This window comes from Toxorhynchites rutilus, chromosome 1 (genome assembly GCF_029784135.1).
Source record: "Toxorhynchites rutilus septentrionalis strain SRP chromosome 1, ASM2978413v1, whole genome shotgun sequence".
Lineage (NCBI taxonomy): Eukaryota > Metazoa > Arthropoda > Insecta > Diptera > Culicidae > Toxorhynchites > Toxorhynchites rutilus.
Genome location: NC_073744.1, coordinates 150,916,798 through 150,942,912, shown reverse-complemented (window position 1 = coordinate 150,942,912; position 26,115 = coordinate 150,916,798). Strand labels below are relative to the sequence as shown.

At 39.7% G+C, this 26,115-nt stretch overlaps 1 protein-coding gene and 1 pseudogene across 5 annotated transcripts in view; one reads left to right on the top strand and one right to left on the bottom strand.

The window, feature by feature from the left end:
- Positions 1-8,233: 8,233 nt before the first annotated feature.
- On the top strand, positions 8,234-8,352 carry LOC129763698 (U4 spliceosomal RNA; annotated as a pseudogene).
- Positions 8,353-8,611: 259 nt separating this feature from the next.
- The window catches only part of LOC129777635 (uncharacterized), a 61,024-nt gene continuing 43,520 nt past the window's right edge, over positions 8,612-26,115 (bottom strand). For 3 of the 5 annotated variants that reach the window (XM_055784024.1, XM_055784033.1, XM_055784016.1), the window contains exons 2-6: positions 16,212-16,383; positions 15,742-16,012; positions 10,156-10,793; positions 9,575-10,040; positions 8,612-9,517 (exon numbers count right to left, since the gene is read on the bottom strand). In XM_055784024.1, coding sequence (XP_055639999.1) covers positions 9,171-9,517; positions 9,575-10,040; positions 10,156-10,793; positions 15,742-16,012; positions 16,212-16,295 — 1,806 coding nt within the window. In that variant the 5' untranslated portion in view covers positions 16,296-16,383 and the 3' untranslated portion in view covers positions 8,612-9,170. Of the gene's footprint in view, positions 9,518-9,574; positions 10,041-10,155; positions 10,794-15,741; positions 16,013-16,211; positions 16,384-16,492; positions 16,622-26,115 lie in introns of those variants that run through there. The other 2 variants (XM_055784043.1, XM_055784052.1) reach the window with 2 other exon arrangements.

Genomic DNA, 26,115 nt, shown 5'->3' with positions numbered 1-26,115 from the left:
AGCTTCTGTTGAGAAGAGCGCAAAACGGAGATAAGTGTGTGCATATTTAATTGCTTCAAGCCATCGATATATGGATAATTTTGTGTGTGTGTACGTGCGTGCGTTTTAATGTATTGCGCTGTTGCGGGTGAACATGCCAATCCGAACGTGGCGATAAGGAGGGGAGATAGCGGGAGGGAAATATTTGCGCTAGGGTATTAGGTATGAATCACTGCTGAGGCAAATATTCAGCCTTTTTCCAAGCAGTTGACATTGTTTGTTTTCTGCCATCATAAAGGTTTCGTTGTTTCCTTTAACATTGTATCAATGCATTGAACTGACGCTATGGTAAAGCAGGTGTTAAGGTTTTGCATCAAAAAATTATTTGGGAATACCAAGTTATTCAATAAGTTATAATAAGTTATAAATTTATTTGGGTTCGCGTGTCAGTTGCAAAACTCCCTTCAACTAGCATTGCATTTGCGCTAATCTTGATCATAATGAAGCAGTGCTACTCTTTTCGAAGCTGTTGAGATTAACAGGAATATTTTTTTAACGTGTGACTACGTCTAACCGGAAGATATGGGGGAGAAAATTAAAACCTAAACACAGAACATGCTGGAAAAAATTAAAGATTCCGAATGCTTATAACTCGAACATTTCTTACTGGATCGGAAAAATGTTTGCATCAATTGATAGGGAATACTTTTACGCTCCTATCGCAATTAATAAAATGTTGTTTTTCATTAGATAAACAATTGAATAACTGTAAAATGTTCTTCTTCTTCTTGGATGGCACTAACGTTCCCAGTGGAACTTTTGCCGTCTCAACGTAGGTATTACATGCGTCATTTTAGTTAGTAGTACTCAGTTGAGATTTCTATGCCAAAAACACGCCTTGAATGTATTCTAGAGTGGCAAGTTCTAGAATACGCGTGACCACAGTGCAAGTCGGAAGAAAATTCTTTGACGAAAAATCTCCCGGCCAGAACGGGAATCGAACCCGAACCCCCGGCATGATAATGTGTGACGCTAACCACTCGGCCACGGGAGCACGCACTGTAAAATGTTAAGCGTTATCTAAATGCCCTAACTGCCTCGTTTTGATTGGCCCGATTTACGGTTTCCCCAACACAGTCATCATAACCATGCAGCCTTGAGGAAATCGGCATCGCAAATACAAATGTGTTCCCTAACACATTTCGGTGTTAGGTTCCCTAACACAGACTTCAAAACCAAGCAGCGTTGGAGAAATCGTCATTGCAATACATGTAAGTCGGGGGCATTTTTGTTCCGACTGAAATATGTTTCCATGAAGCGTGGAGATATTTGCATTGCAAATTCATTCAAGTCGGGGGCATTTTTGTTCTGACTGACATGCGTTTACCTAATACAGACTTTTAACAAAGGTGTCATCATACCAAACGTATCTATCACAATTCATGAATTGACCTTACATGGCATTATACAATCTTTTTACTCACAAAGCAAATATATTGGATTCAATTGAATTCGGAAATTATTTCATTCAATCAAAAATTTAATCAATACAAACAAATGATTGCTAAGCTAAGGTGGTCCCACGTCAAACTTGCGGTTATATAACCCACCCATTTTTCGTTTAGATAGTCACCAGGAAAGTACATGTCGTTCTGGAATTTTGTATGTGATTTGGTTTCGCTTACCAGTAGCAAAACTTTCTCCACTAAGGATGATAATTGCGCTTATCTCGAGCATTGTTCTGAGAGAATGAATCATCAAACAATAATCGTCAAATTCTACAAGAAAAAAAAATCAGGGAGACCAAATTGGTAGAATGGTTATATCTAAAATTTCGTAGCATTATAAAATAATATTCGCAGTTATAAACAAGCGACTTGAATTGAACTACAGCGTAGTTCTACGTCAACAATGCGGTCGTGTCTTGTACAAAACCTTCTATATTTTTTTCTATTTATTTAATTATGCATTTTTGACCACAAGTCTGAATAGCTTGGGTCACCATAGATATAAACCTAAATCTACTAAATCTACAACTACAACTCTACAACTAAATATATTATGAATAAGAATATTATTTTGTCCAACGTTGCCATGATGTCCGGAACTTTGTTTGCAGAGGGTTGTAATAACTTTATAGCCAGGTGATTTATATTAATTATCCTATGGTACTAAGTACTAATTACACCCAAACTAGCGTTGGCAGTAAACATTACATCTTTGGCAGAAAAGATGCCATTTCCTGTGCCTGAGAGTCAAATGCGCAAATAATGAGCTATTTGAAAAGCTTAAAAATGGTTTGTATGTATGCGAGCAGACATCTCTTTCTGTTTTCTTTTCTCTTTTCATTCGGGATTGTGCAAAAAAAAGTCCATACGACGTCAATGGGGATCGAGATCGAACCAAGGCCGGCTGGAATGCAAAGTTACTTTACACGACCACGCTATCCATATAGTGCTATTATAAAGGAGCGTGACAATGTTACACCTCATCATAAAATGAAGTTGGAAGGTGTTTTCTAAGACGATAAAGAAGAACATGAACGAGAATATATCTTTCTCTGTCTGGGCCGTGTATTTGGCAAACTATACGAAAAGCTTTAATATGCTTTCATTTAAATGTGTCTCCTGTTTCGCTCCCTCATATTGGCTCTAGCATATATATTATACAAATGATATACATGTATTGGGGAGTGGAACATTTTATGTTATCTTTCAGCTCATTTAATGTAACAAATCGGGATGCCCGAACATGGGCTAAAAATTAACTTTGGGTGTAATCGCCTGGGAAGTTCGTGTAGTTGCTGTAGAAAATTGATCTCATCTGGTGCTAAGCTCTGCTTATTTATAGGGAAGGGAATGGAGAACAGACAAATGGATTCAATGGTTTGAAGCGGGCAAAATAAAAACATAATTATTTCTAAGAAACATATATATGGGTAACATAATAATAAGATCGCGACTACTTAAGCTATCATGATCTGTTTTGTGTGAGTATATCCTTTCAAAACTCAAATTCAAATAAGCACCAGTTAAATTCTTTAATTGCATTTTTGCACATTACCAAACATGCTCATGATACCCTGGCCCTCAAATAACATACATTGTTAGTAGCAAGAGCGACACGATAAAAAATGGAATTGAGCACGAATTGATTGGACAACAACCTAAACATCAATCTTATAAAATCTCTATCAACGTTTAACCTTTTGAGTCAGGCTCTCACCAAATCTTTGTTGAGAATAGAGTAAAACCCTCTAAGATCATCTCCAAGATCATTCTAAGATCATATTTCCATTGAGCAACTGATAGTTGCCTATTCTCGGCAAATGAAGAATAGTTCATAATACGCATCGACTAACATTGTGAGCTAACGCCCGAATTGTAGGCAAAAGAATTGCTTGTTGCCAGTTCAGACCAAAAGATCACATCCTCTTTCCCTTGTACTTCTTGATAAAGGCGATAATTTTTGGCCGAAAATCGACTTTCTGGGACATAGCCTGGGTGGTCAAAAAAACAAAACTTTGAGTGCCTTGGGGAACCCCTAAATCACGTCCGATTGAGCTGAAATTTTGCACAGGTCATTTTTTGGGCCAATACACAAAATGCACATGGTCGGTTGGAGGCAATTTGGAGTGGTGGTAACATCAATTGCTCTCACGCAGAGATCACAAGTTCAATTCTCACTCCCGACATTCTTCCAAAAATGGAAGTCAAAGTGACGAACCAGCCGAAATGTGTTGAAAGTCACTATAATAGAGAAAAAAAAATACATGGTCGGTTTATTAAATTCGATAATTTTTTTCCATACCTTCCCAAAAGGTCAATTTTCGGCCAAAAAAATTTTTGACGTAGGACTACGTCTTTCATTTCTATGATAAACACTTCATTCGAAAGATAAAATGTCTACGCGTTATATATTTGTTACTTTTTGATCCAAAAACTTGTTTCAATAGTCTTAAAATTGCTTTCAAAACAGGCTGTTGAAATCACCAATCGGTATATAAGCGAGCGCCGCTCGGAAATCCACTCAGTTATAATTGAACAGCGATTGGGGCATGTTGTCGCTGTTGTGGTGAAGCTCTTCGTATACCATGAAAGCGCGGATGAACGGTGTCACCAAGAGCCTGTGCACCTTAGGCCAGAAGGGAATCTATCAGGAGGAGAGTGATGCCACAAACGGTTCCCCAGGAAGAGATCGGAGCAGCCGCCACACACACAAACGCGCGCGGAACTCTTCGTTTGGATGCCATTCAGCATCAAGAAAATTCCGGAAAGACTCAATCGTTGCTGAAAAATAATCTGCTAGTTCCCCTGGGAACTGAAAAATACATTCATGCGAAAGAGTTCATTTTAATGTTTTCTATCCATGTAACACTGCGACCAAATATTGTTCAATTAAGTGCTATTAACAGGTGGTTATTGAGTTAACATTAACCACTGGTGGGCTTCGAGTATCAAGGAAAATCTGGAAAAATCTAATCGTTGCTGAAAATAATCTGCCAATTCCCTGGGCATTGAAAAATGCATTCATGCGAAAGAGTTTATTTTAATGTTTTCTATCCACATAGTACTCCTGCGATCGAATACAATTGGTTTTGTGATTAATCAATCAAATGTAATTAATTAGCAGGAAAGCTTCTGAAGATTATTCTCCCCCCTCGGTAGGATATTTTCGTATCGAATACAGTTTGCGCGCGCAATGGAAAATGTTTCGCATCGCGAAAATCATAGAATTTTCAATCAATAATTGCTCAGTCGCCGAAAGTTTCAAACTAAGAGTTCATTCGTCTCTAGTTTGCCTTCCAAATTGCCATCGTAAACCACACCTTCTTTCGATTCAATCACGGACAGAAAGCATACTTAAGCGATATTCTGGTGGTGATCGCATTCATTTTTCGTGAGGACATCGACAAGACAACATCGTTACTGAACGAGCTGACCGAACTGAACGAACTGAACGGGCTGGATGAGCTGGACGGCGAGGGATCAAGGGATTTATTATATCGCCTGACCTGATCTAAATGCGTTTGTTTGGGACTGTGACGGAGCGCAGAAAAGCCGATCCATCAGAAAGAGAAGACGACCGAGAGAATACCAGCATCGAAAATTGGTTCCGCTTGAGACATCGAAGCAACCGCCATACACACATACACGCGCGCAACTCTGATGGTTATCGAGAAGAATCTAGAAAGAAGTGATCGTTGCTGCAAAATAATATGCCAGTTCCCCTTGGAATTGCAAATTACATTCAAGCGAAAGAGTGTATTTTAACGTTTTCTATCCATATAATACTGCGACCAAATACAATTGGTTTTGTGATTTTTCAATCAAGTGCAATTAACGCTGCTGCAAAATAATCCGCCAGTTCCCCTTGGCATTGAAAATAACATGCAAGCTAAAGAGTTTATTTTAATGTTTTCTAACCAGATAACACTGCGACCAAATACATTTAGTTCTGTGATTTTTCAATCAAGTGTAATTAGCAGGAAAGCTTCTGAAGATTATTATTTCGTGTCCAATATTAGATGCATAAAACCTTGTACCTCCAACGTAACGCTCTCGTATTCGAAGTCCCCCAAATATTCAGTTATTCATTCATACAAAATGGATTCAGATTCAACTTCAAACAAATGATCACTAAATCAACTATAGTCCTACGTCACCATTGCGGTTATATCATAGATATAACCCACTTCCTGTTTTTTTCCATATGGCACCAGATCTCGACGTTTCATGCATTTTAAAGTCATTTAGCATCGAAAAAAAACAAGATTCTACAAATTTCCTTTACTCCCCCCTTGGAAGATTTTCGAGGATCGAAAAATCAAAACTTTGAGTGCTTCGAGGCACCCCTAAATCATGTCCGATTGAGCTGAAACTTTGCACAGGTCGTTTTTTTGGGCCAAGAAACAAAATGGACATGGTCGGTTTTTGAAATTCGATGATGAAATTTTTTCCATACATATCCATTGCCACCCTTTTGGCCACTCCCAAGCGCCATCTAGTTTGATCTTTGTGCAATTTCGTTTGATTCAGGTCAATCACGGAGAGCAACTACGAAGTGTACAGTCTACCCAAGCTCAAGCTTACTCATATTAATACAATGTGAGCATAGATCATACTCCAGTTACCATGACTATCTAGCACTTATTGATTTACATTCGATCGACATTGTTGGCAGTGAAAAAAATAATACTAAAACTAATGCTAAAACATCCTGAATTAGCCATTAATAAATCGTATTTTTTTGTAATTTGAAACCGCGCGTACATATGCTTTTAACAACAATTACCTCATAACATGCAAAGGTCGAAAATGCGTTGCATTTCGATCCGTCCACTGGAAAGAATTCCCAAGTCGATTAGCTTAAATTTGACGTATTTATTTCTAATGTGCATTTGAAGCTCCTGAACACCTCTCATTTTGTTGGGGTATGCATATGCAATGGATCCTTTATTTTGATTTTGACGTTTACTCAGTTCTCAAAATGGCGTCCAAGCAAGGGGAACAACTTGAAAATTCAGGTTTGCCCAGAAATTCTCGATGGGACACAGCTGGGGGCCGTTCAGAGGGTTAGCGAACTTCGAAACAACATCTATCTTCCAGCTGCCCATCTCCTCCAGCGACTTCATCACGTAATGGACAGAGGCCAGGTCCGATCAAAACAGCTCGCCCGGATAATATTTTTGGATGAAGAAGGCAACTGCCGAAAATTTTCCCGTTCACCGCGTCTCCCGAACAGAAGAAGAGCGGCTTTGACTTTCCCTTTCGCTGATGATTAACCACAGAAGCACCTTCTTTGGGAACCTGGTGTGGGAGATGTACTTCACGTCGGAACTTACCTTCTTGGTGGGTAACGCAAAGTAGCTGGTTCCCTGCCAGTCGTTGCCATCCAGACGGCCAGGACCAGTCTTCCTTCAATGATGTCATTCTTTTCAAGGAGTGTAAGAATATTAAATATACCGGATCGGGGTATCCGACGAGACTCAAAATACATGACAATGTGCACTATTTTCGCAATGGGATGGAACTCCCAGTACGCAAAAGCCATGGAGCGCAGTTCTTCTACTGTTTTTGCCATAACTTCCGCAGTTCACTTATAGGGCTGTCAAATTTTGTTTGAACACTCATAACATACTATGATTGACGTTGCACAAATGTTGTTAAATGTTGTTAAATGTTGTTGTCACCAGGTGTTAAGATGAACGCAAGAAGATTGGTAAAATTTGCTAATTTTTTTCATGTATAACGTAAAATCCATTTAAAGATAGGATTGAGACTCTAGAATAAGATAGTCCTTAAAATTATTCCCTTGAAATATACGATAAGTGGCAAATAAATGAATTATGAGTGAACGAAACTGTTTACCAATAACTAAAAAGATTTTTGTTTTAACGTAGAACTACGTCTTTCCTTAAGGGTGCCAAATCAGAAAACAGGTCACGTTTTTATGAAATAAAGTTAACGTTAATAACTATTTTTGCCGCGATCGGATTTAAACGATTTACACACCAAATGAATCGGAAATTCCCTAAGATTAGTTTCTTATGCTACATATTTCAATCCCTGGTGTGTAAATGGTTTAAATTGATGAAAACTAGAAGCATTTCCATTTTTCCATACATTTCGTTCTGCTCATTTGTGAGCTTCCCTACCCATGCCGTCAATATCGAGCAATTTATCGGCGATCAACGAAGGGGAATGATTTACAGTCACCGTGAACAAAGAAAAGAAGAACAAGAAGAACGAAGCGGAATATTTGTCTAGAACATAAATATTGGATCTCAATGAGGCTAATTTTCCGTACCGTTCTAGATACGAAGCAATAACCATCGCTTGTTCTTCCTTTGCGTTTTGCGTCATCACATGTCTTCGTTACGGATTGAGTTGTGGACGCGACCAAATTACTCACCCGCTGATGACTCTGACATTGCAATCGTTACATCAAACTGACGCCATTCCATAAAGGTTCTGAACTACACAATTGTGTGGGGAATCATCAAACTAAGCTATCATCGGCTCACCAAGAAAATAATTGTTCATGAATTTGGTGTGTCATTTGGTTTCGCATGACAGTAGCTCCACCAAGGATGACAGCTAAGCTAATCGAGACCGGAAGTATTAATAGAAAGGGCTTCTGTTGAGAAAAGCGCAAAGCGCAGATAAGTGTGTGCGTGTAAAATAATATCCGAAGTTATTAACATCGACTTGAACAAAATAACAGCGTAGTTCTACCTTAACAAAGTGGTCGTAGCTTTGCGCAGTGGCGATATCGTAACCAATGAGGTACATCCGAGGTGCGACTATTGCTAGTTGAAAAAAAGTGGTCGTGTCCTGGACACAACCTCCTATATTTTTTTTTCAATCTGAATCTCCTTCCGAACAGACAGAAACTCGAACAATGTTGAGATCAAAGAAATCTAAACAATAGGTCGTAACCGATCATCTAAAGAAGCGCAAATCACATAATAATGAATTATTTGATGCTCGTTTTGTAGTTCAAGCATTCATTCAAATCCAATCTCTTTTTCCATCAAGATAAGTCCAAAACTATGTATAAAATATTGAACATTAAAAAAAAGCTTTTACCGAAGCTGTCATCACTTTACAATAAGAATGTGAATTGATCATCTAGATCACGGCAAGTTTATTCACCTATCAAGTATTGTCTTATAATGGTACGAACTGTTTTCGTACAAGAACTTTCGAGATTACGAATGAATCTCTTGAATTGAACTTCGTTACGAGTCGTTAGTGTCAGCATTGCTACGTTATGCCATTAAAGATAATCACTCTCACATTTAATGGATGCTTACAAACAAATGACATGTTCGTGGCATCTAACTGTTCACTACCCGGTTGAAATCGCGTTGCGTTGGACTCTAGCTTCACTAATACTGTAAATACTCGCGTAATCGTCTAAAATCTTAGAGTATAAGTACTTCAGATGAACTCACACTCATGCGTCAATACTTATTGTCGATTCATTCGTTTAAAATATAGATATCGCAGTCTCATGCTTACACGACCAGATTTACTACCTACAAGAATTTGTTACTACTTATCCACTCTTTTCGTCACCTTACACAAGTTAGCAAGAATCGCTAAAACGATCGACTCCTTGTCACATACTGTGAAAATACTTCTAAAAAATGACCCTACTTTTGGTCGTTCAACCCGAACAAGTCTCTACGCCGCAACGCTCGGATTCGCTTCGACCACTTTCTTAGTCTGCAGACGTTTCACAAGGAACTCAATCAACCAGGCGAAGACACACAGAAAAATACAAACCGACTGCGTGTGGATACATATCGGGAAACTGTCGGTCCAGTCCCGGATCGCCCCAATTAGTGGTCCAAACGCGATCACGAACACACCCTTCCCCACCATGTGCCACCCGAAAGCGGCCGGCAGTTTCTCCAGCGATGAGTACTCCGAGACGCACAACGTGAAGTTGGCCAGTGCGACCCCACGGAAGAAGCCCGTGATGGACAGCCACACCATCAGTTCCGTGTAACCTGTTTGCTCGGCGACAACTGGAAAATAAGAGTTATACTCAATGACAAAAGGCAGTACTCGACAGGATAACTCACTTGATCTTGTAATCGCCACGAACACCAGCGATGTCATAAAGATGAACCGCTTCCTGATTTTTAGTTTATCTCCTATCGGTGGTATAATAATACGAGCCGCAATATCGGTCAGCGCCGAAACGGACAGGAAAAACGCAACCTCACGTTTGTTGAATCCCAAACTTGACAGAAAAAATGGAGTAACCATTTTAAAGTTCATTTCGGCCACATAGAAGATGGACAGCCCGAATAGGATATTCAGATATATCATATCCTTCAACAGTCCAACGTCCATCAGAGCGGTAAACCGATGCAGGAAGCTAACCTTCGGTTTAATCATCTCCAAACCGAGCTCCGATTTCACCGTTTCGATTCGTTTTGGTACACGCGGCACGCGTGCAAATGAATTCATCGTTGAAACACCCACGTGAGTGTTCACTCGTCGTATAATCTGATAATCGACTTCCTCTGCGTCGGCATCACCCGTCTGGAAAGAAAAGAAAAGATTGTAAAAGCTGGTTATCGGAACTTTCAAGCTCACAGCGACCTCTAGCTGTGAAACAGGCAAGCTCTACAAGCTTTCCAATTTTCAACACACTTACATCGACGTGAATATGCATACAACTCCCACTGCCGGTGAAATCCATGGTCGACAACTGTGAAACCACCGACTCGCGTCTCTTCCTCAGCGCCAGTCCCATACTGGCGGTGGATGTGATTCTGGGAAAGGATGGCCTCGTTCTCATCCCCATTCCTCCTGGCCCGTACTGTATACTCGCGCTGGAGGTAATCCGCGGAAAAACTGGCCGCCCGGTGGGCAATCCGTTCGGTTGTGGTGAGGGAGCATTTTCGGACAGTTTACGATCCCTTCGAGGAAACAGCAGTGTTTTAATCTCCGGCAGGCTATCGTTGTCCCCATCATCCTCCTGCTCCAGTATGATTCCCATCTGGGGTCCACCAACCTCCACCATTTCGATGTCCACCTCTTCCTCCTTCAGGTGCCACTTGATGGGTTGCAGGAGGGTCGCACCAACGGCTGCGTGCAACGCCAGTCCACTGAGTAAGAGGACAGCTCCCCGGAAGTCGTACGTTTCCAACAGAAAACGCACCAACTGGGGCATTATGAGCATCCCGAGAGCCGTTCCGGCCATCGAGAGGCCAACCGCTTGGCCGCGCTTTCGCGAAAAGTAGTGATTGAGTGCTACGAAGGCGGCTGACGTCGCCAAGCCGACACCGATGCCTGTGGGGTGGATGGTCAATACATGAATCGTTGTGATTGATTAATTTTCAACATTTATTCAATGTTGCTAACTAGAAGAGCTCGAATATAAATAGTGTTTGAGCTGAATAGACTATACTTAAAACATTACGCATCACATCAGACGAGAAAGATGAATATAAAAGAAAATGCTATTTTCTAAAACAAAATTGACGCACGTTTATATGACAGTTAAACGTAAACCTGTTTTGTTTATTTGCAAAAATGAGTACAGGCAACCCTTTTTTTTTTGTGCGGTAGATAGGGACCGCATAAAAAAAGTTTCCCCTAGAAAATAACTCAAATCCACGCCGTTCACCGTTCAATTCCCTTTTGTTCCCCTGCTTTGCGACGGGACAGTTTGCCTTTTCGGTTGCGCCTGGCTGTTTTGTGCTTTTAGTTACATGTCGAAACGTGTTGCTGTTAGAAATCATGTCATGCAAACACTTAAAACAACTTAGAGAATTTTATGGGAGGAAGGGAATGATTTCAGAAGTGGATAATTGAGACGCAAATATGCTTTTTTCGCACTGAAATGCATATAAACCATAGAAAAAAAACTAAATGGACGATAACTTCGTCAAATATGCTTCTTTTCATATGCCGCACAAAAAAAATGCACAAAAAAAACGCACAAACAACGTACAAAAAAAATTCGCACAAAAAAAAACCGCACAAGAACTTTTTATTTTTACTGTTTTACTTTTTTTTTGTTTTACTGTAATGAAAAAATATTAAAAAATTTCAGTTCAGATACATTAGGGCCATCAGAAACCGAAAGGATAGTCTTCCAATGAGATGATCCTACTAAATATCCCACTCGAACTATATGGAAAACTGTTGAATCTCAGCCTGATTGCCAGATTGCTCTTCTTTCGAGGCAAATTTTGACAAGTCCCATATTGTCTAGTGGTTAGGATATCCAGCTCTCTCCCGGAAGGCCCGGGTTCGATTCCCGATATGCGAATATTTTTAGAGCATCTTCGTAGTTAAATAGTTGCAAGTCCACACTGACTAGAACAAATTAATGCGATTTTTTTCATCTCAGGAGCAGGCCCTCCATGAATTGATCTTCAAATTAGACTCCAAAAAATCTGGAAATTCCGAACACAAAAAACATTTATTTTATGAGAAAAGATTTTCAAAATTTCACTGAATTTTGTGTATAGAGGAGGCATTCGTTGTCAGATTGAGTTCATTTCCTTACATCATAATGTCAACTTCGTGTCAGTTGATATCTTGGAAATCTTTTGGAGAACGTCTGATCACCGACAAAAAAAAAACCTGAAAGAATCAGGAAAACGACAGGAACTGATCTTACAACTTCTTTCGAATCAGTTTTAAAATCAGCTGCCATCGTTTTCTTCACTCTTGGCTCGTTTTTTATTGGAACACCAAGGTGTCATCATGGACGAAACAAAAATAACAGAAGCCAATGAAACCCGACCAATACATCAGAGCTAAGGACAATTGAGGAATGCTGATCGATTTTGAACGGCAAATCGAAGAAGAGAGGCTGGAGGAGACGGGAACGAGAAAGAGGAAGATTTTTTCGTGGCCATTCTTTATATTAAAACGACTTTTTAATTTGAACTATTTTTTGATTTGAAATTTTAATCTTTTGATTTGATTTGAGTATTAAAAATACGCGTTACAATTGATTTATTGGAGAAAAGGTTTGGCGTACGAACAATTTCGCGTATTGGATCCGTGAATTGATCTCCAAAACCATGCTTTTCCACAGCTTTGCACTATTATGTCTTTCGAGTGGTATAATTTTAAAAGTTGATTCAATGGTGGTTGTATTTTGGTAAGTAAGTCACCACCGAAATGATGTTAGAAACGAACGAAACAGAAGAATTCGTTTGTGGAAAATTGTGAATAATTCAAGTAATGGTAATACGGATATTTTGAGAAGAACTTTGGTTATAAGGTTTGATTCAGTTAGAATCCAGAATCACTTTTCATTCTATAGCAGAGGTCGCAGTAGGCGTATTAGAAATCTTTTGATAGCAAATTATTTGGAAAACTTTACGTTGATCCGTTTTGTTTTGAAAATGTTTTGCAGCATGGAAGCCGAGAGAAGAAATTGATTTTGGGGCATTCACACTAAATCTGGCGTGGTCTGATACTGAAATCGCGAAATCGCTGAAAGTGGCTAAATCGAAACTATCTTAATGTCCGTGCCTACAAGCAAACAAACAGGACACTGAAATAAAATCTAACAGCCTGAAGAAAAAATTGTACAAGGTTTTGACGGTGTACGAACGATACGGGCTGGAGCATCCAGGTCTGAAATTCTACAAGACCACTGCCAGAGGGAACGTCTTCAACAAATTTCAGTTTACGCTGATAAATTTACAAGGAAGTTTTTTTGGCAAGGAATTTGCAGCTGTGTGCAGAAAACCAAGGTTCCCTTCACAAACAAGAAAATGTTCTCGAAAATATGTAGGGGAGAGTATCTGCAGAAACGTCTCCTTCCGTTTGTTAAGATTCACAAAGATCCGGTGAAGTTTTAACTAGATTTGGCAAACTGTCACTACAGTCGAGAGTTGCTCCAGTGGTACCTTGACAATGGGGTCGATTACGTTGAAAATGACCTAAATCCTCCCAATAACTAACAATTCCGCCCAATCGAACAAATATTGGACAATTGTGAAGCTGAAATTTTGAAACAGTTCCTAGAGGCGAATGAACTGCAAAGTTTAAAGCCTCTTAAAAACAAAGAAAGAAGAAGAAACAGTGCTGGAGTGACTTGGAATGCTGCTGACATGAAGAGATCATGGAATAAAATTACCGTTGAGGTTGACCAACAGAGAGTTCAAACATTGATGGAGGGTATCCGAAAGGCACGAAAATTTATCAAAACTGTAACAGATTTATGTTTCCTAAATGTAAAAATAACAAGCAATTATCTGCATTTTGATATAAATACATGTTTTGTACCCCGAGATACAAATGGTTTTGTGATTCCGGATCTATACTGATCAAGCTATATATTTGGAAACTCATATTTTCCCAAAATTTTAATGCAGCTTCTTGCAGTTCGATGTACTGTTTTACGAATTATTCGGTCAAATGTTTCCCAAACAGTTTCAAATGTTCCACAAAAAGTGTTTTCCATTTTTTTACTGAAATTAAAACAGACCGAAAAGTAGAACAGTGAGTTGTAGTGATGCGGATAAAACGATCGTATAGTGAAGGTGAAACGGACAGGTTATTAATATTAGGCTGTCAAAAAAGTCCTGCGGTATTTTTTTTGAATTTACATTTGTTCATAAAATTAGTTGAAATCATCTGTTTTAAGTCAAATATGCGCCGTTTTGTTCGATGACTTGTTCCCAACGAGATGCCAACTTCATAATACCCCTGTTATAGAAGCTCGCTTCCTTATTGGCAAAAAAACTCGGATAGCCATTTTTCACAGGCCTCTTTTGTGGCTAACTTCTGACTACCTAGCTCGTTCGCCATGGACAAAAACAGGTGGTAGTCACTTGGTGAAAGGTCCGGACTATACGGCGGATGCAAAAGAACCTCCCATCCGAGCTCCCGGAGCTTCTGGCGCGTCACCAAAGAAGTGTGTGGCCTGCCGTTGTCCTGATGGAAGACAATGCGGCCTCTGTTTATCAAAGATGGCCACTTCTTCATGAGTGCTACCTTCAAGCGGTCCAGTTGTTGGCAGTACAGGTCCGAATTGAGCGTTTGGCCTTAGGGAAGCAGCTCATTATAGATTATTCCTTGACAATCCCACCAAACACACAGCAGAACCTTCCTGGCCGTTAATGAGGGCTTGGCCACCGTCTGATCCGCTTCAGCGAGCTTCGACCACGACCGTTTGCGCTTCACGTTGTCGTAAGTGACCCACTTTTCATCGCCAGTCACCATCCGCTTCAGAAACGGGTCGATTTTGTTGCGATTCAGCAGCGATTCACATGCGTCGATACGGTCAAAGATGTTTTTTGCGTCAACGTGTGTGGCACCTGTACATCGAGCTTCTTTGTGAATCCAAGCTTCTTCAAATGGTTAATAACGGTTTGATGACTTATCCCCAGCTCTTGGCCGATGCTACGGCTGCTACTATGCCGGTCTTTCTCGGCTAATTCAGCGATTTTGTCGCAATTTTCGACGACAGGCCTTCCGGGGCGTGGCGCATCTTCGACGACCTCTACACCAGAACGAAAACGTTGAAACCATCGTTGTGCGGTGGAAATGGAAACTGTATCGGGTCCATAAACTGCACAAATTTTATTGGCAGCTTGAGATGCATTTTTGCCTTTGTCATAGTAGTACTGTAAAATATGTCGGATTTTCTCTTTATTTTGCTCCATATTTGCGACACTATAACTCACGACTTAACCAAACAAAACACTGTCAAGGACTATATTATAGCGCGCAAAAATACCTTTCCAACAAGCTATAGTATGACTCGATACAATGAATACAACTAGAACTACGCGCTTACAACGACACCTCGCGGAAATACCGCAGGACTTTTTTGACAGCCTAATATATGAATTTCATTACCTGTCCGACTTAATCCCAATGTTTGATCTTGTCGGAAACACTTTTTTGGGAAACGTTTGACGAATTTGGAAAGCAATACATGGAATAGCAATAAACTTGAATACTATTTGAAAACATAAATTTCCAACGATACAATTGAAGATCCTCTTAAAATGTTTGTTTCACCCTCAGTTTCTCTATGTCCCTGCGTCTGAATGAGAGAAACCTGAATCGAAACCACACTCTGCTGTATTCTTTGTAAAATAATCTCTCCCTAAGAGATCGTTATTTGATAGTACTGTTGAATTTAACAAAAGTTCCAGACATGCTAATCTCTACATCTCGAAACTATAATTTCATAATCACAGGAATTCATTCATAGAAAGATAAGATAAAAACTGGCAACTATCTTAAAAAGCACACCTACCGTTGATCACGCTGTAAGTAACCAGGATGTGGGTCATGCTGGTGGCGGGTGAGGTAAGCGCGAGCCCTATCCAGCAAAGCAGTGCGCCAGCGATAGCCACCTTCCGGTAGGAGAACTCCTTCAGCAGCGGTCCAACGAACAGCCCGGAGAAGTTCATCATCACATCCAGCGCGCTGATGATGATGGCGGCCCCCGTAGTTCCCACTTGCAAATCGCTCAGCAGATCACCGAACAGCAACCCAAACGAAGGCTCAATAGAACGCGTGGCCAACTGCGCGCGATAGCGAAGTGAAGAAAGGGGAAAAACAAAATCGAAAGAAAAAAAAACAATAGGAAAATTGTGAAGCGTGTATAGAGCCACAAGCAAATTGAGTGAGTGTAGTAAACAAACGAAATTAAACACAGTGGAAACAAGTTCTCAATCAGAAGAATAGAAATAGGAAAACGGATAGAATCACAGCCATACTTACGTTCACCACGCTGACTCCGAAGGTGGCCACCCATCCCCAGCCACCATCCGGGGCGACTTTTTTTGCCGCCCTCAGCTTCTCCATCGCTAGCTGAAGTGGGAAATGGTGAACGGCTTGGAGAGAGACCGGTCCTCAAACGAACGTTGTCACTACTAGTGTCCCCTTGAATGGTCTGAAAAACAATGAGAAGAAAGAGAACAGGATTATTAGAAATGTTAGCAATTGCATTGAATCAGATATTCCTCCTGAGCATTGACAGTGGGGACGGCATTCGATAGTACCTTGGATGGACATCTATAATTCTATGTTCGTCATCAAACCACCACCAGGCATACTCTCTGACAGAGTCGATAATCAAATGGCCAATTTAGAAAATTTCAGTTCACTGATCCAGCGCACAAATAACACCCGATCCAATTAGCACTTCCATGTGTTGTGTCCTATTTTGATACACAACTTCCAACGCGCTTGTTGTCAAGCCCCGAACAACGGGTCACTTAACAAATCCAAATCAAGCGCGCAAACAATTTGCCCGACAACAATCGAATGCATAAACAACTCGACTTCTAAATTTTGTGTTAATTTGCGGTTCACCGCGACATAAGCCGCCATCGAGCGCACTTGTTCTGATCAAATTTCGCCAAGTTGACAATTTTTGACGTGCGGTTTTCCACTCCTCGGGAAGACATCTTCGGCGCTGAGATACCCAAGGTGTCACCCGAGCATTCGTTGACGTAGCTCATAAGACCGATAAACAACAAACACTTTGTTGAGTCATGGCGTCACGGCTATCCGGCTATCGGCTAATTCATCGCCGCAAATGGCAATTGAGTTCGATATCGGTCTATCTCTCACGCGCTATTCAAGTGTCAACCCGAAGGTTTTGTTTCAATAAACAAACCGTTGCGGGAGCAGTAATTCGAAACAAGATTGGTCCCACGATGACTATCATAACAAGGCTGGTATGCGAAAATTACTGCACTGATAACACATTAAGATTGTGAATGAGAATGTGAATGTGAATGTGAGTGCGAGTGTAAACACACATCTCCTTACATCCCATCCTTTTCCTAATGAAAATGTGTCACCCTTCTAAACTCGAGTCGACCGCGAGTAATCGGTTTCCTATTTCATTAACCATAGAATTAAGGAAACAACATGTTGATATATGCTAGTTGAAATATAGTTAAGAGTTTGGCTCCTTTAAGCTTATGTAACTGAGCCTGTAAAAATAATCGGATTAATAAAAATAAAAAAAAAACACACTAAGAGTTTGAAGCACGAGATGACCCTCACGACGAAGATGGGTGGTGGATGATAATCGCACAGTAAAATCTTATGATTATAGGTTAAAAATTGCATCGGCACTTGTCGGCAGTAGTGGAAAAGTTTATCGTCTCGTCAAGGCGTTACGGGATAATTAAATCGTCCACTTTAGATGCGGTCAAGCCGAACGTGATGAACGTGCCACTATCTGGGTGCAGTTTCGATCGTGATATCTTGCATTTCGAACGGAGTTGTGTTATCGTTTGAATTAAGGCGACTGTCGGATGATGCTTGGGGAATAAATTGTGCCGAAGACATGTTAAGTTAGGCTTACTTTAAAAAAATACAAACGTACACCCAAAATTAATTTTTAGCACATCCTGATGTATTACATTGAATGAACTTAAAAATAACAGAAAATGTGCAACTTTCCCATACTGGTACAGCAGTTGTATAATATATTTATATGCCATAGCAATATAAGAGCAATATAAGAGAGTTAAACAAGAGACACATTGCAAATAAGCACTCATTAAACCTATTCACATACTTTACCACATACACGGCCCAGACCGAAATGGATATAGGTTCACGCTTATGCTCTCCTTTTTACTCTTATAGAACACTTTCCAACATCATTTCAAAATGTGGTGTAATATTCTTACGCAATCATCTAACAGCACCAGTAGTTATGTGGATAGCGTAGTCGTGTAAAACAACTTTGCATTCTAACCTGACTTGGTTCGATCCCTGCTTGGCATCGTTTGGCTTTTTTTTTTGGGAACAATCCCAAGCAGACGTTCAATCTGAGAGAAAGAGAGGTCTGCTCCTATACATACAAACATTTTAAAACTTTTAGTAAAAAGTGCTTTTATTTGTTCATTTACCCTCCAGCACAGGAAAAAGCATTTTTTCTGTCGAAGATGATATGTTTTTGTCAACGCTAGTGTGGATATGTTTACAAACAAACAGCTAGAGTGTGTATGACATGAGACATTGCATCATTCGCCACTACGCAACAAAAAACAAAAACCAATATCAAAGTGAGTTAGGCGGTTTTAAAAAATTATACGGTTCATCGTTTAAGCGACACTGGCGACCTGATGTTGTATAAGATTTTCTAGTACAATAAAAAAAAAATTAATATTCGTGCGAAAAATATCATGCTGAACTGTCGGAAGTTTTGTATGATTCGGCTAAATGGAATGAAGTGGCAGCTTATCCACTTTATCAAGGATAAGAACACATCAATGGCTGTACAGGACACTTTAACCCATCCATGGGTGATGTAACGCTGGTGTAAATAAGCGAGCTGAAACGTCACTAGAGCCATGGCACCGTGACTTGCAATCATACTGTCAAAAACGAACCACATGTCAATTCCAACTAATTGATTTAAGCAGTGCAAGCGTCGAAAAACATTTCATCGTAAAAAATATTATTTTTGCTGCAAACCTGGACTAGAGATTTAAATATTATTTCAGATTTTTGACGTAGGACTACTACATAATACAAATTTCGGCAAAGAAACCGAAATGTTCTACAATTTTTTCCATCCTCCATTTTTCGGGAAAAGACCATTCGAAAAATTGCCCAAAACCTGCATTTTTTCGCATTTGAAAACGCACCGCGAATTAAAAGTCACTTTAATTAGTTAAAATACGGTTTTCTTTAACGCATTAATTTTACATTCCGCGGCGAAAAAACACAAGAAAATGAAAGTCTCTAAGGAAAAACCTGAATACATCTACCTATGGTGAGATGTTATCTTCCTTGGTTTTATATAATTTTGCGTGCCCGGAAAATATTTCCTCAGAAAATAACTGCAATAGAGACAACTGCTCTGAAAAATTGTCCGCCTTGCGCCCATGATGTTTTACCCGCGCAACAATATTTCTAGACTACAAAACTTTATCTGAGTGATTGTTTCTGCTGCAGTTTTTTTTTGTGGCGATTTATTCCTTACCCATACCAATACGAGCAATCAATGTTGATGCGAGCCACAATGTCTATATACCTATCACTGCGAATCAGACTCGATGAGATGATACAGCGCGTCGATTTTCATGCCGTCTGGTGAAAAGTTTTTAGGAATTATATCTTCAGCTTTCGCTTATAATCAGATAAGAGTGTATAGATCACGTTGGCCATGCTTCACTGTCAATTTTTCGTAAATTTGGAAAAATGTCGTCGAACGAAAAAGAGCGTCGTGAATTAATCCTGCGCACTCATTTCGAGAATCCGGAGTTGTCACATCGGGACATCGGTAAGATGCTGGGAATCGTCCAATCCACGGTCAGCAGAGTACTAAAACGATACTTCGAGAACTTAACCATCGACCGGAAGGTGAAGAACGGCAAAAATGGATGCTCCGTCAGTGAAAAAGATCACAAGCGCGTAGTTAAGCAGTTTAGACGTGATCCGAGAAGTTCGGTCCGGGATGTCGCCAATAAGCTGAATTTGTCAAGTTCATTCGTCCAGCGGACCAAGCAGCGGGAGGGCCTGCGTACATACAAGGTTCAGAAGGCTCCTAACCGCGACGAAAGGCAAAACATGGTAGGGAAGACGCGAGCCCGGAAGCTGTACACCGAAATGCTGACGAAGCCGCATTGCCTGGTAATGGACGACGAAACCTACGTCAAAGCGGACTTTCGTCAGCTGCCGGGCCTGTTGTTCTTCTCCGCAGAGGACTAATTCAGCGTTCCGGAGGAGATTCGCAAGCAGAAACTATCCAGGTTTGCCAAAAAGTACATGGTGTGGCAAGCGATCTGCTCTTGCGGAAAGCGGAGCGCCCCCTTCGTGATGACCGGCACGGTAAACGGGCAGGTTTACCTTAAGGAGTGCCTACAGAAGCGCTTACTACCACTATTGAAGCAGCACGAGAGCCCGACCATCTTCTGGCCGGATCTCGCTTCGTGCCACTATTCAAAGGGCGTATTGGAGTGGTACGAAGCCAACGGGGTCACCTTCGTGCCAAAGGAAATGAACCCGCCCAACGCGCCGGAGCTTCGCCCAATAGGGAAATATTGGGCGATTATGAAGCAGGCCCTCCGGAAGAACCAAAAAGTTGTCAAATCGGAGGCGGACTTCAAGAGAAAATGGATTTCTGTTTAAAAAAAACTATAACCTGACGTTGTACAGAACCTTATGGACGGGGTAAAGAGGAAGGTGCGAGCATACGGGCTTGGGCTCGAAGTATGAATAAAAAGAAAATGCCAAAAGTTGTTTAATAGTTTTTATTTTACTGTCTAAAATTTTCAAAAGGATCGGTCTACTGGGCGAATTTTTACAGCGTTTTTTCCGTGATGCAATTTGATGTGACACACCCTTTAGTTCAGTGGCGTCGAGTGAAGATTTCGCACCCGGGGTGCATGAGTTGACTTGCAATAGCAAATCCATTTTACCATGTCAACCAGCTTTCATTTGATTCCTATGAGGAACGTAGGACCTTTCAATACAAAGGTATTTTTCATGAGTTTGTGTGTGTATGCAAATGTGAGAAAACTATGGTTACGAATCGTTCATTCCGAGGGTACGCATAGCTTTTCATACTTCTGGTACATGTATGATCAGCGAATCTATTATTCTCGTAAGAGCAAAAATGAATTATTAAACAACCATCTTCAACTGCTCCTACAAAAACCACACAAACCATCGGCCCATCAGAGCCAGCAGAATATTCTACTAAAGTGTTATTTTCAAAATGTTCATGCGCTCCAAAAAATATACGAATTGATTAACGAACAAATTGAATAAAAGAATTTCGAATTTCTACGCCAACAATGTCATGTCCTGGACACAATCCCCTATGTATGTTATACTTTTACAGCCATTCCATGCCAAACCGATATAGTGTTTCTCAGATTGTCGTCAAAAGTGGTAGTATTTTTTTTATTTTTTGTTAGGGTGACCATTTCCATTTTATGGTGGTCCGAAAAATCAATTTTTTCGCATTTTTGCCAAAAATGACTTTTTAAAAATTTTTATAACTTTTGAACCACCATACCAATTCAGATGTACAATATATTAAATTAAAGCCTATTAGCTGGTCTTTTTTGAAAAAAATACTACAGTTGCAGAAAATTTGAATTGTTTTCGTTATTATTGATTGTATTTGTTTTTTAAAGTTTTCATGGTCTCGAGACCAAAGGCGCTATATTTTTTTATATTTTTTCTGGAAATGAGAATTTTTCACATAGCACATCTCGAAACCAGGGAGGCGATTTTTTCATTTTTGAGTTATTATTTTCCAAAGTTAACCGATGGTCCGAAAAATCAGTTTTTCCCATTTGTTCCACCACAAAAAATCATAACTTTTGATCTACTGGACCGATTCAGATGATCGACATATCAAATTGAAGCCAATAAGCTAGTCTTGTTTGAAAAAATATTACACCCTGAATAGAAATGGATTTTGTTTTCGTGATTATTGATTATATTTGTTTTCTATAGCTTAATCGTTTGGAGACCAAGAGCGCCGTATTTTTTTATATTATTTCCTGAAAGCTGAGGTTTTTTCACATAATACAGGGTTTTCCATTTCGGGCTTCCAAAAGTATACAGCCCTGCGCTGACAACCGTTTGACATAGCTGTCAACCAAAGCGTCATATCGTTAGTTGAATGTCTGCCATTTTACAATATGGATCGTTTCAGCATCGCACAGCGTGTTAATTTTGTTAAATTATACTATAAAAATGATGAAAAACTGACAAATGTTTTTCGAGCATTACGGACGAATTTTGGTCGTCATGGACGGCCTACAGAACACACAATCGCTAATGTAGTGCGTAAATTCGAACAAACTGGATCCGTAGCGGATATTGTGAAACCTGTGCATCATCATAATGTGCGTTCGGTCGAAAATATTGTTGCTGTTGCTGCCAGTGTGGAGGATGACCCGAATGTTTCGATTCCACGACGTGCTCAGCAATTGAGCTTGTCAAACACATCATTGTGGCGAATTTTGCATTTGGACTTGCACCTACATCCATATAAAGTCCAACTGGTACAAAAATTAAAGCGTGGTGACCATGGAATGCGTCGGGCATACGTCGATTGGGTGAACGAACAACAGCAGCAAAATGCTGAATTTTCGCATCAAATTTTCTTCAGCGATGAGGCACATTTCGAGCTGGGTGGCTATGTGAACACCCAAAATTTCCGTATATGGGATTCAGAAAATCCACACGTGATTGTTGAGAGGCCATTGCATCCGCCAAAAGTCACTGTTTGGTGCGCATTATGGTCTGGTGGAGTCATCGGGCCGTATTTCTTTGAAAATGAGGACGGCGAGACGGTAACTGTGAATGGTGAGCGCTATGGCCGCATGTTAACCGATTTTTTTTTGCCACAAATTGAAGATATGGATACGGATGACATGTGGTTTCAGCAGGACGGCGCCACGTGCCACACAACACGGCCGAACATGGCCATATTGCGAACGAAATTTGAGGGACGCATAATTTCGCGTTTTGGTGATGCCAATTGGCCGTCCAGATCATGCGATTTGAACCCGCTGGACTTTTTTTGTGGGGTTATGCGAAAGACCGTGTCTATGCCAACTCTCCGCAAACTCTTGAACATTTGAAAGACAACATTCGTGAAGCTATGACCGAGATACCGCCCCATATGTGCCGAAAAGTCACCGAAAATTACCTGTTCCGGATCAAGGTGTGCGAGGAAGCCCTAGGTGGACATTTGAATGATGTTGTATTTCACACATAATGGCATAAACCAAACTTTAATTTGAAATAAAAGTTTAATCGATATTCGAATTCTAAGTGTGTTTTATTTCAATTTACTTTCGGAATTTAAAGTTGGAAAACCCTGTACATCCGAATACCAGCGAGGTGTCATTTTTCGTTTTTAAGTTATGATTTTTCAAAGTTAACATGTTTTCAGTTTTCCTTCAATATTTCTATGCGACTAGACTGGATGTATGTGACTATAATCCAATTAGTTGGCAAGTGTGTTATTTTTTCAAAAAGATAGTAGGCTTTAATTTGACATATCGATCATCTGAATCGGTCCAGTAGTTCAAAAGTAATAATTTTTTGAAAAAAGTCATTTTTGGGAAAAAAGGGAAAAATGATTTTTTAAATCATCGGGTAACTTTGAAAAATCATAACTCAAAAACGAATAAAACGCCTCCTTGGTTTCGAGATATGTTATGTGAAAAATCATTTCCATAAAAAAATATAAAAAAATATAGCGCCCTTGGTCCCGAGACCATGAAAACTATAAAAAACAAATACAATCAATAAAAACAAAGCCAAAACCTAAAATAGTATTTTCCCACGAATGACTAAGAATGACTAGCTTATAAGCTTTAATTTGATATGTCGATCGGTTCAGTAGTTCACAAGTTATCAATTTTTGAAAAATGACATTTTTGGAAAAAAGTGGAAAAGTCGATATTCCGGATCACCCTAAAATGAAAATGGGCACCCTAACAAAAAAAATAAAAAAATACGGGTCTAATATTTTGCGATAAAGAACGAAACTACCACTTTTAACGAAAATCTGAGAACGACTATATATGTTTGACATGGAATGGCTGTATAACAATAAAATTTCTATTTCAATAATCATAAATCATTGATTACTATATTATGAGCGTTCGGAAACAACTAATGTGAACCAATCCTAACAGCACGAAAAAAATCATTTCATTAGCAAAAAGCACGCTTCCCATTATGACAACCGCAAATAAAAATTGGCAAATAAATTAACAAGGCTATGAATAGCAGTCAGAACGGACAGAAGGAATACACCACAGGCTGTCATAAATATTGGCGACTCGCAATCTTGTACATGTTCTCAAACACTTTAGCCATGAATGATGACTGGCAGAGTCCATAAAACGTCACGTCTGGTGTAGTCCAGTGACGATAATTATGATTATGATGAAATCCTCGCAATATTTCAAACTGGGCAATTTGAAGGAAAATCAAGGAACCAATTAAAAAAAAGCAAATAAAAAATATTGAATCTTGAGTAAAACATTGAATTTCGGAACTGCTTAATCTATTAAAAGGGGTTCAACAAGAGACGGTTTTCCCGAAAAAAGAAGAGAAAAAATGTGAAAATTCTAATATATTGGTTAGGGAAAACCAATCTATTATTTTTTCGGTAGCTGGCTGTAGTGATCGATATCTTCCGTAATATCGATCATATAATTTCAAGTTTAGGCTCGTTGTAATGGTGACATTTCACACTGAGAAAAAATCTTTTGCTGTTTTTTTGTTTGTTCCATTCAGTTGTGAGTAACAGGGTGTTAACAATGGGGAAGTCAACAAAGAGAAAATTCGGTACATTTTATACTTTTTTCTTTCATAAAAGCGAAAATGCAAGCCAGGTCGCTGAAATTGTGAATAGTGTTTATGGTGTCGATGCAGTAACAGAAAAATACATGCAAATACGGGGGCTATAACCCATAGAAGGCAGACCTTCACTGCCTCTTAATCGAATGGTATGCCCTATAAAAGGTTTACCTAACCTCTTCACGTTCCAGTAGCGTTACACTCCTGCTTGATCAAATATCTATTGGAATTGATACAAGCACTGCGATCTCGTGTTATCGATCACTCAAGTTCAGTCCTTGATAGAGTAAAACAATTTTGTAACATTTACCCGAAGGATAGTTACCCAAACGACGGCAACCGAAAAACATTCACTCGAATTCCAATCACCGGAATGTAACAAATACCCAAATGCGACAGGTACCCAAATAGGCAGCGTTTACCCAAATGTAATATTTACAGCTATATTCTATAAGAAGGTATTTTTTATTTTCATATTTGATTCTGATGAGCGCTATTAAAATGATCACAGTCAGTATGCAAAAACTCGTATAGTGCGTGGGTAGAGTACACCCATACTAGCGTTGCTAGAAAGCATTTCATTTTCGGAAGAAACCATGTCTTTTCATGCCTTGTAGCGTCAAATGCGCAAATAAGTCATCTGTCCCCCAACGCTTTCAAATGTTTGTATGTATGGAAGCAGACATCCCTTTCTTTTTTCTTTTTTCATCTTTTTTTGGAATTGCGCAAAAAAAAGTCCAAACGATGTCAACGGGGATCGAACCAAGGCCGACTGGAATCCAAGACTGTTTTACACGACCACGCTATCCACATAGCTAACGATGCTGTTGCGGAGAAGCGTGATAATATTACATCTCATTACAAATTGAAGTTGGAAAGTGTTTTCTAATTTTATTCGTATTAATCTTATATTGCCGTACCATATCTATCTATCTATCTATATATATAATAAGTGATGTCTGTCTGTCTGTCTGATTCTTATAGACTCGGAAACTACTGAACCGATCGACATGAAAATTGGTATGTAGGGGTTTTTGGGGCCGGGGAAGGTTTTCGTGATATTTTGAGACCTCTCCCCCCTCTCTTAGGGGGGGGCTGCCATACAAATGAAACACAAATTTCTGCATTACTCGGAAATTAACCAAGCAAACAAAACCAAAGTTGGCATGTGAAAGTTTTAGGGTGCAATAAATGTTTCTATGATGGTTAGACAGTCCTTCCCCCACTCAAAGGGGGGGCTGCCATACAAATGAAACACAAATTTCTGCATTACTCGAGAATTAATCAAGCAAATGAAACCAAATTTGGCATGTGG